This window comes from Bidens hawaiensis, unplaced genomic scaffold (assembly GCF_021521415.1).
Source record: "Bidens hawaiensis isolate Kalapana, Puna unplaced genomic scaffold, B.hawaiensis_p1.1 tig00009937_1, whole genome shotgun sequence".
NCBI lineage: Eukaryota > Viridiplantae > Streptophyta > Magnoliopsida > Asterales > Asteraceae > Bidens > Bidens hawaiensis.
In genome coordinates, this window is record NW_027491752.1 from 849,797 (window position 1) to 860,271 (window position 10,475).

Here is a 10,475-nt window from a genome sequence, read left to right on the forward strand (position 1 = left end):
TTCTTTTGCTTTTATTGTAGTACTACATGCATTATACTTTGTAAGTTGATATTGCATATTTTGTTTCCTGCTGACTATTATTGATAAACACTAACACCAGCCACGTGTTTTTCATCATCCTAACACAAGCCACGTAAAATCACCGCTTTCTTCTCTGTCCACTATTTCACAAAACTCTTCCCTCCTACAAGATCGATATTTCTCCTCCCAGGTTCACAACTTTCCACCACCCCTGTAGTTCGTCTCTCTAATCCATCATTATTAATAAATCAAATTTTCAATTAAGCGTTAGTGCAATAATGTAGTTTGTCTAATCTAATGTAGTAATGGCAACACTAAATCATCAACCTTGAACCATAGCCTCTGCATCTGCCACTGGAAATTATATGTATCGAGTCGGCTTATCTAAGTTATTTGTTCAAGATCCCCGGCCCACCTTAGATTACTTGTTCAAGTATAAAAGAGTTGATTTTTTGATCTAATGAGCTTGGACATGTGGTAAGCAGTGTAAGTTTGGACGGAACGAGTGTACAATAACCACAATACTCATAAACCATTAAAAACTGATTAAGCCGGTTTAAAATACATACAGTCCGATTTTAACAGTTTACATATGGGCTTACAAAATCCGTAATCCAAGCAATTCAGATCAACCCGACCCAAGACCCGAAATAAAAAGTAAAGTGAGCGGGGAAACATACAGCGGTTCATATTTCAAAATCAAAGCTTCAGTTTCGGTAACCGCGTCAAATCAACACAACAATGGCGAGAATCAAACAACCTGCTAAACGAACTTGGGGAACACGAAAAGACTGTCAGTTTCTCCATTTCTTCCTCGTTTCGTTAATTTGATTATTATGTTTTCACTTTTTACTTTCAAGCCCTAATTAATTTTTAACCCCTTTTCAATTTGCAGCTGGAGCACCCACTTCATCCACTGCGGTATTATTATTATTATTATTATTATTATTATTATTATTATTATTATTATTATTATTATGCATTTTTTTTTTAATTTTTGTGGGTTTTGCAGCCGAGAAAAAAGGAGACAAAGAGTCCGAAAAAGGGTCCGGAGAGTGAGTGATTGTATACATTTTGATTTGTGTATGTGAATATTGTGTGGGTTTTTGGTTTTGAAGAATTTGGGATTTAGGTTCAGGAGGTGGAGGTGGAGGTGGAGGGCAGAAGAAGCCTCATCGGTTTAAGTCCGGGACTCAGGCGGTTCGGGAAATTAGGCGCTTGCAGAAGGATGTTAATCTTCTTATTCCTGCGGCTCCGTTTATTCGAACTGTGAGGTTTCTGAATCTCTCTACTTATTTTAGTCAATGTAACTGGTTTAGATAACATGTGTAAGTATGTAACAGGGTCAAATTCGTATGATTGTATAATCAATGACGCAACTTCATTCATATAAGATGGTGTGATATATAAGATTAGGATTTGTTGTGAATTTAATCATGCCTCTTGGCCTCCCCTTGTCTTCATATCACGAAGTGCCAATATGTTTGTCGAAATTGGACTTGGCATTTTGTTTGTTGAACAATATTGTTATGACTAAGGCTGTAAACGAACCAACGTTTAGCGAACAGGTTTGTGAACCGTTTGGCAAGAAGTTCGTTTATGTTCGTTCGTTTAATTAATGAACGAACAATCAATCAACAATCAACCAAACCCAGTGGGATCCCACCAATAGCAAGCTATAAGTAGGGTCTGGGGAGGGTGGGATGTAGGCACACCGTACCTCTATCCAGATGGGATAGAGAGGTGGCTTCCATGGAGACCCTCGGCTCTAAAAACATATGTTTGAGGGAATATAAGAGGAAATTAAAGTTTAACATTAATATAATTAGTAATAGCCCGTAATAGAATTAAAACTACTAATAAATAAAACTATATAATATATGACATTAAAATAGCATAATGGTGTGTGACCAAAATAAGGTAAACAGTAGCCCCTTTAATAATTCATATCGCCCTAAAAATCCTTAGCTTTAATTCTACGTCTCCAAGAACTCCTATCCTCAACCATGTCCTCTGAAAGGTTGAATTGTGTTCGTGAACTTCCGGTAATGTGTTCATGAATGTATGTTCATATTTGTTTGTATATGTTGTTCATGAAAGCTTGTTTGCACATTTATTTATTATTTTATATTCTTTGATTTATTAAGCCCTAAAGTAAAATAGGAAACCATATTCTCACCTTGTTTTTACGTTGTTCCCCTTTCCTTCTTCATTATTCACTGATGTGACATTGATCTCAATCTCCTTGGTCTGCCGATTTTATTTGTATTAATTTGTGTTCATGAACACGTTCATTTCCTTAGTAAACAAACACAAACATAAAATATCGTTCAGTAAGTGTTAATGAACCGTTCATGAACACATTGTTTCCTTAACGAACGAGCATGAACAATGCCTTGTTCATGTTCGTTCGGTTCGTTTGCAGCCCTACTTATGACTACAAACATGCCAAATACATTCAAATTGTTTAGACATAACACTCTAGGTTGCTAGCTGAAGTTTATTTTTCATGATAATTTTTGTATTTGAGATACAGTTTATTGAACATATCCCAAATCTTTTGTAAAAGAATGCAATGAGTTTTAAACACATCGGTTTTGGTTAAATCTTTCGCTTTCACATTTGAACTGTCAAATTTTGAAGTTCACGATTTAATAAATTGGAAACTATATATAAAGAAATTTTTAGAGAACTAATGAGTATCTTTTGATTAGAAATACTTAACGAGTTTCAGCTCAAATTTAAACTTCAAAAAATCTTTAATGAATATATAGTCTCAACGCTTAACACTTAGTACTACTTGTATAGGACTATAGTCAATAATAACCTTGTAGAATCTTGTGTTACTGTCACACCACATATTAAAATAAAATAAATTTTTGTGCTACTTTTTATATATTATGATTTATGACATTTATTGTTGTTTGATCAGGTAAGGGAGATAAGCAACTACTTGGCCCCTGAAGTCACTCGCTGGCAAGCTGAAGCTCTGCAAGCCCTTCAAGAGGTATCAGTTTTATTATCCAAAATTTGCAACTATCTTGATTATGGAACACTGTCTCTTAGATTAAATTCTGGTATATTTGTAACAAAATGGTCCCCGTATCTTTTTTTAAGGCTGCAGAAGATTACATAATTCAGTTGTTTGAAGATTCAATGCTGTGTGCGATTCATGCCAAACGTGTGACCCTCAGTAAGTTTTCACAGAATTTTTATCATCTCAATTCTTAAACAATTACAAAATTTAGCTAAAATGGTAACGGGTTGAATGAGGGGTGTGCATGAAACCGAAATAACCGATCCGTAACTGAAGTAACTGAACCCAAAAACCGACGATTTGGCTTATGTTTTCATGAAAAGCAAATTTTCAGTTTGGTTTCGCTTGTGCATTTATTTAAAATGAACATAAGTACGTAACCTAATTTATGGACTTTATTTTTATTTTTAGTTTTGAATGTTTGGTAATTTATAAGACTTTAATAAATAATGATACCCAAATACTTTAAGCTCAATTGTAATTCAATTAATCAGTAATTTACAAAAAAAATTTAGACTCAAATATATCATTTTAGGGCTATTTTTTTTGTTTTTTTTGTTTTTGGCCCAAAAATTTCAAACCAAAATGGTAAAACCAGAATAATCAAAACCCAACGGAACCAAAAACCAAAATTTGGTTTTTGGTTCGGTTTGAGACCAAAATCTACCCATGCACTCCCCTAAACTGTCACCTTCTAAATCCTAATTGTGCCATTAGTTATTATAATGGTTTTAAATTTGGACAAAAAAGTGTTTGCGGGTTAACCACCCAAGTCGTATTGACCGATGCAATCATATTTTCCAGTGAAAAAGGACTGGGAGTTGGCTCGGCGCCTTGGGAAGAAAGGTCAGCCATGGTAGTTAGATGAAGCAGAGAATTGTTGTACTCCGTAAGGAGAAACTTAGGCATATTGAAAGTAGGTTATTCAATGCAAATTTCTAGTAGTAGAACACAAGTATATCTGCGGATTATTGCATGCAAAGTTGGAATGTTAATTATTACAGGATTATATCTCTTGAGAAATATATTATGGTTTTATCTTCATGTTGTACTTGGGAATAAGAATGTAGTAGGGCTGTGCATGAAATTGAAAAAGCATATCCATAATTGAAATAACTGAATCCAAACTAAACTAACAGTTTGGATTTATGTTTTGTAAAATCAAATTTTTGGTTCGGTTTTGCATTTAATTAAAACCAAAAAAAAAATGAAGTGAATCAAACTGAGTTTATAAATTTTCATTCTTAAATTTTTTGAATGTTAAGTAATTTATAAGAATTTTAAAATAAAAAATAGTGTAACACAAATATATAATAATCAATTAAGATAATTTTTTGAACGAAACTTTCAAGCTTAAATGAAAAATTGAAAAAACCAAAACCTAACGACTCTTAAATACTCAAAAATCAAAAACCGATATTTTAGTTTCTGTTTTGGTTTAAGCCCGTAACCGACCCATACAGGCCCCTTATAAAACTGATAAGACCATGTTTCAAAAACCGTAGATAGTGGTTTGCTCTAGACTTTTCAATCAAAAGTGGCTTTAACCGGATCATGAACATACGAGAATAAAAGTTGATAGTGTTTGTTTTTATAACTTAACTTTATAACTTAACTTCAATCAGTACAAGAAGACAATTGAATTAAAGCGGTATCTCAATCATTGAAAACCAGGTGTAGATCATACCAAACTTGAATTTAAAAATAAAAAAAAAATAACTGAAAATTCAGTCTGCAATATATTCTGCCACGTCAACAACTTGAAAATGAAAGATATTTACTAAAACTACCCTAAGGTTTCTACTTCTTTCCTTTACTCTTCTCAAGTTCTGAAAATGACAAATTACTTCTTGTGTTTCGGTCTTGTTTACTTATATCAAAGACTAACTTCAATGATGCTAAGAAGATGATCTTAAGTTCTTAACACCATGTTCCCCATTTTGGAAGCCAAGTTTTTTATATTATGAATTGTTAAGTGTTATCTTAGTTGTCAATAAAATATTTGTGAAAAAAAAATCAAAAAAAAAAAAAAAAAAAAAAACCCACCAAAATTTACCAAGTTGATTAAATAATATTATCATTCAAAAGAAACCATTCCATACATCTTACCTATATACAAGTTATGTATAATATAATTTCTTTATTATAAAAGTTATATTTTTCTTATTACTAATCCGTTTAAGGTATATGTTAGATTGATTTTGTTTTATAAGGTGTTAAAAACATCCAAACACGAGTCTAGACGGCATCACTCTTTCTCCTACCCTATTAACCACTATTACAACTCCTTATCTCTCCTTAAAGACAGTCTTAAACATTTCTTCTCATCTCTCTCCTGTTTCACTAACGTAACTTGTTTGACACCATCATTTCATATAAAATAAGTCTCTCTCGCCTCTCTTTCATTGTGCACCTTTTCCTTTAAAAAGGTCAAAGAAATGCTCTAATGCTTTAATTTGTCCATTTGGAACTACAAATTTCAGTATCCGACTTTCAATGGCACAAAGTTGATAGTTAGAAACTAAGTTCTCTATGGTTCCCATAGTGATAATGATAAGTTTTCTTCTTAATTAGTATGAACGGTGAATATATCATCTCAAAAAAAGCTCACTCAAGTAGTAGAGATAGTTTCAAACTTCATTAAAATGAAAGAAAAGAAATAAAATAAAAATTCAACTTTGTAAGTTTTTAAATGCTAAATAGAGAAGAAAAAAAGGCAGCAAGAAAAACCTGCAAAAGGCCAATAAATTAAATTAAAGAAAAAGCAACCTCATTTATGTTTGTTTATTGTAAACACCATGATAACAATGATTACCAATTATTTTGTTACACCTATAATCATCTGTAATTAAATAATAAAATAAAAACAAAAATAATTCACAACTTGTGCTCTCCAATTCCATTTGAAGTTGGACCATTTCTAATATTATTATTCCTTCCTTCCATTTCCATATGCCTGTCTGACCAGTAAACAGATTCCTTTCATCACAACACCAATTCCAATTCTAAACCCCCCTTGAATCAGGGTTATTTTATTTTATAACTACCAAACAGTAATGTCAGATTAGGGTTCTTTCTTTGGAGACAAGACATGCTGCTCAGAAACCACTGCTGTAATTCAGATCAATATACAAACTTTGACCAAACCACACTTTCTTAGATTCATTTGGTATCGAACCTTCACTTTCTTCATCCTTTATTCTTTCATTCTTATTATTTTGTACCTATTTTTTTTCTCTATTTTTTAATTTCTAGGGTTCATGTGCTACTCATTGGTTTTGTAATTATTGACTGGGTTTGAAACCCACTTATTATTTTGGATTTGGTTAATGGGTTTTGATTTTTGAAGCTTTTTGGATGTGGGTTTGTTTGCAAAATGCAAAAATGAAATCTTGAATTTCTTTTGACCAAAAGTTATCTTTTTTTTTTTTTTTTTTTTGTTGTTTCTTGATTTTGGGTTATAATTCGTGATGGGTTTTGAATATTGAAGCATACCTGATCTGGGTTTTAATGGAATTTTGAAAAAATAAATAAATAAAAAGAAAAAAAAAACAGATTTTTTGCTGTTAATTTGGTTGAATTTTTAATTTTCATGCGTACTCAGGGTCCGTGGTTGCTGAAGTTTATTATTTGAAATTGGGGAAAGATTGAAAGAAGTCAAGAACTGTTTTAATGGAAATGAGGTTTGAAGAAGATGAAGACGAGTTTAGAAGCTGTTGTGCGGACGAGGAGGAACTCTACCAGGAAGTAATAATCAAAGAAGGTGTAGACAAAGATGGTTATAATGATGATGATGATGATGATGATGTTCTTGATATACATTCCGCTCGAATGTTCTTCAAGGGTGTGTCAATGGCAGATCCTCGGGATACCGGTTTCAATGTTTCGGGTATTGGGGTGATAATGGAAAGAGTTAACAAGATTCCTATTATTCAAGTGCAAAAAAAGCTCGATTTTTTTGTAGATGAATCGGTTGCGGATTATTTAGCTTTAATGGATGGTATAACCGAAGCTACACAAAATAACATCAAAAGGTTATTTGCATTCACCGACTCCACGACCTTATTTGACCAGGTAAATAAAGTCAATCCAAGTCTTTTAATTAGATTTTTCAATCTTTATGCATCGTTTATCAATTCTGAATAATTGATTTTTTGTCAGATTACAACCAATGAAACACTCGAGAACCCGCTTCTAATGGCTTTGAAGCAAAGAATATTAGAACATGTTGAAAAACTTGAACATTTCGTTCTAAAATGTGTTCCAAGTATCGATCTTGATGAGCCATTGCGGTTAGCTCAAGTGGCAATTGGAGTTGTTAATCTTCCTATTAACGGTGACTCATCGGTTCAAACGTGCTTAATATGTTGTGAAGAAAAACCGACATGCATGACCATTAACATGAAATGCTCACACAAATTCTGTTCATGTTGCATCAAAGATTATGTTGTTGAACAAGTTGAGCCCTCCCAAGTCCCCATCAAATGCCCTAGTTTAAAATGCAGATATTACATTTCTACCCCTGAGTTCAAATCTTTTCTTCCGGTTGCCAATTATGCATTATTGCAAGATGCGCTTTTGGAACCGAATTTGTTAGCTACAAATAAATTTTACTGCCCGTTTTCTGATTGCTCAGTTTTGCTTGATCCACGTTGTGATTCAAACGAATCGGATAATAATTGTGTGGAGTGCCCTGTGTGTCGGAGATTTATATGTGTGAAATGTGGGGTCCCTTGGCATTCGTCTATGAGTTGTGACCAATTTCAGGAGTGCCCTCCCAAGGGGCGGGTCAATGTTGACCCGATGGAAAATAGAAAATGGAGGCGTTGCCAAATGTGTGAAAGGATGATTGAGTTAACGCATGGTTGCTATCAAATGACATGCTGGTATGATTACAGAAATATTTTAACCTTTTTAGTAGTTTGCAGTTCAACATTTAGGAGAAGTTTGTCCCGTTTGACCTGTTCTGTTTTTTCTTAAACTTTTGATTTGATCCTTTGAGATAAAGCACAACTAGGGGTGTAAACAAGCCGAGCCCGAACTTGACTAGACTTGAGCTTGGCTTGTTTAACTTACGAGAACATTAGCTCTAGCTCGGCTCATGACTAGTTTTTTCAATATTGAGCTCGGCTCGGCTCGATTATCATATATTGATTACTTTGTATGCATTTATAATAATTTTTATATGTATATATTTTAATTATAATCTTCATTAATAACATAAAGTAGCTCGAATTTCGAGCTATATTTCTTAAGCTTAAGCTTCTTTCTTGAGTAGTTTTTCAATCTTGTGCGCTCGGCTTGGCCTATTCGTTATTAGTTATAAATTTTTTCATCAATAACATAATATACATTATTTACTTGTTTATATCATAGTTATATACTAATAAAATATCTGTTTAATATAATAAATAAAAGTTATATAAATAATAATCTCGCGAGTCAGCTCGAGCTCAATAAGTGACGCTCGGGATCGCTTATCAAACATGCTAATTTCTAGGTTTGAGCCCAGTCCCGGAATCGTTTAAGCCCAGCTCGATTCGAGCTCTTAACGAGCCGGTCTTAGGTAGATCACGAGCAGCTAGGCTCGTAAAGGCTCGCGGGGCAACTTGAGCTCGAGTTAGGGCTCGTGCCCGTTTATTAAACAAAGTTTAGTTTCTTGACTCGAACATGGGCTTGTTTAATCTGGACTTGATTCGTGCTTTTAATGAACCGATCTCTAGTAGCTGACGAACGGCATAAGCATAACCAAAGTCAACCCATTCATAAGTGCTGACTGTACCTCGTATCATCATCATCATCATCATCGTACTCAGTATATCCCACCAATAGCAAAGCTATAGTAGTGTCTAAGGAGGGTAAGATGTAGACAGCCTTACCTCTACCCCATAAGGATAGAGAGGCTGCTTCCGGTGAGACCCCCGGCTCGATAGTAGTTTTGCATCAAGCCTTGGACATAAGGCACATAGCACTCAATCATCGGGACACCGGCTGATTGGTGCATGTACCCTTGTCTTTCGGCTATCAACGCCACTACATGATGCCTGATTAACCGTCCGTCACTTTTAACGTTATTTTCACGAGATTAGTAAAATAACGTCAAAATTAGTGCAATTTCACTTTTGCCCACCCGAGGGTTCACACATATATACATCATATGTGCGCACCGCAAGCAGGGCTTGACTGTACCTCGTATCCACGTTATAAATAACTTGAGATTTCTTGTTCTTGTGCAGGTGTGGACACGAGTTCTGTTATTCTTGTGGTGCCGAGTACATTGATAGTGAACAGACATGCAGATGCGTGTTATCCAATACTGACGCACGAGGAGAAAATGACGATTTTACCCTGACCCAGAACTTTAGTTCCAGCCCTGCACTAGAGGAATGGGCTTGGGACTCGTGCGGGTCGCTTTCAAGCTTAATGGATGCTTACTCGGATCAAGAAAGATCACAACTTGCGCTGATTCAAAGGTTTCTTGCTGGAGGATTCAGTCTCAGTGACCACCATACATACCCGTGTCAGTCACAGTCACCCCCACCTCCATGTGCAGACTCGGGGTCATCGTATCTTGAAAACACCATGAAAGACCTCCATCAGCTTCCGTGGCTCGAGAGGTTTGTTTCTGTTATTAGTGACGATTATTACGATCAGTATACAGATTGAAACATATTAGCATTGAAAAGGTCGATTTGTAATCGGTATTCTATTTAGTTAATTTGGTGATTTATTCTAATCTTCATCTTGAAGATTGTATTGACTTACTACAGTAAACAACATTGTTATGTATAATCTCTTTTCTTTTCTTTTTATTAAAGAAAGAATAGACGGTTGATGAAAATGAAACTCGTGTGTCATTGTGGCATATTGACAAACACTTGGTGGGCATGCATTGCGTTGTGCTAACTTTTATGGTTTGTTTTTGCTGGCCTTTAGATTCTTCTGCGATGAAAATGAGAGTTTTGGGCTTTCTGCTCAGTTAATTGTATCAATATATCATCTCTAGATGGAGGTGGGACACAAAAGAAATCATGAAAAATCAAACCCGAGGACGGGACCATTATAGTGTGGGCTGGGTTAGACAGAACTCGGTATCGAGTCGGACCGAAACAGTTGGTTTTTGCCAAAATCATTGGCAGTAGGGCTGTCCAAAATACCAGAACCCGTATAAGCAAATTTGGATCGGGTTAATAGGGTCAAAAAGTATTAATCGGGTTATTCGGGTTAACCGGATTATTAATAGGGTCGGATTTCAGGTTAATTTTTGGGAAAAAGTATGGTTACCAGTTAACCGAATAACCCGATTAGTGGTGATACTTAACTTTTTTTTTTGATAATTCAATAAAGTTTAAAGTCAAGATATTCAGCTACTACAAAGCGATTACAATAAAGTGACAGGCAAACGGACAATAAGCTG

General features: G+C 34.7%; 2 protein-coding genes across 2 annotated transcripts; both read left to right on the top strand.

Moving 5' to 3' along the window:
• The first annotated feature begins 998 nt into the window (after window positions 1–998).
• LOC143533864 (histone H3-like centromeric protein CENH3) lies at window positions 999–4,072 on the top strand. The gene is made up of 5 exons (XM_077028505.1): window positions 999–1,086; window positions 1,154–1,290; window positions 2,954–3,028; window positions 3,139–3,214; window positions 3,863–4,072. The coding sequence occupies exons 1-5, from the start codon at window positions 999–1,001 to the stop codon at window positions 3,916–3,918; spliced, it is 432 nt and encodes a 143-aa protein (XP_076884620.1). The 3' UTR covers window positions 3,919–4,072.
• A 2,641-nt stretch (window positions 4,073–6,713) lies between these two features.
• On the top strand, window positions 6,714–9,935 carry LOC143533872 (E3 ubiquitin-protein ligase RSL1-like). Its single transcript, XM_077028512.1, has 3 exons — window positions 6,714–7,132; window positions 7,220–7,944; window positions 9,295–9,935. The coding sequence occupies exons 1-3, from the start codon at window positions 6,731–6,733 to the stop codon at window positions 9,722–9,724; spliced, it is 1,557 nt and encodes a 518-aa protein (XP_076884627.1). The 5' UTR covers window positions 6,714–6,730; the 3' UTR covers window positions 9,725–9,935.
• Window positions 9,936–10,475: the final 540 nt, after the last annotated feature.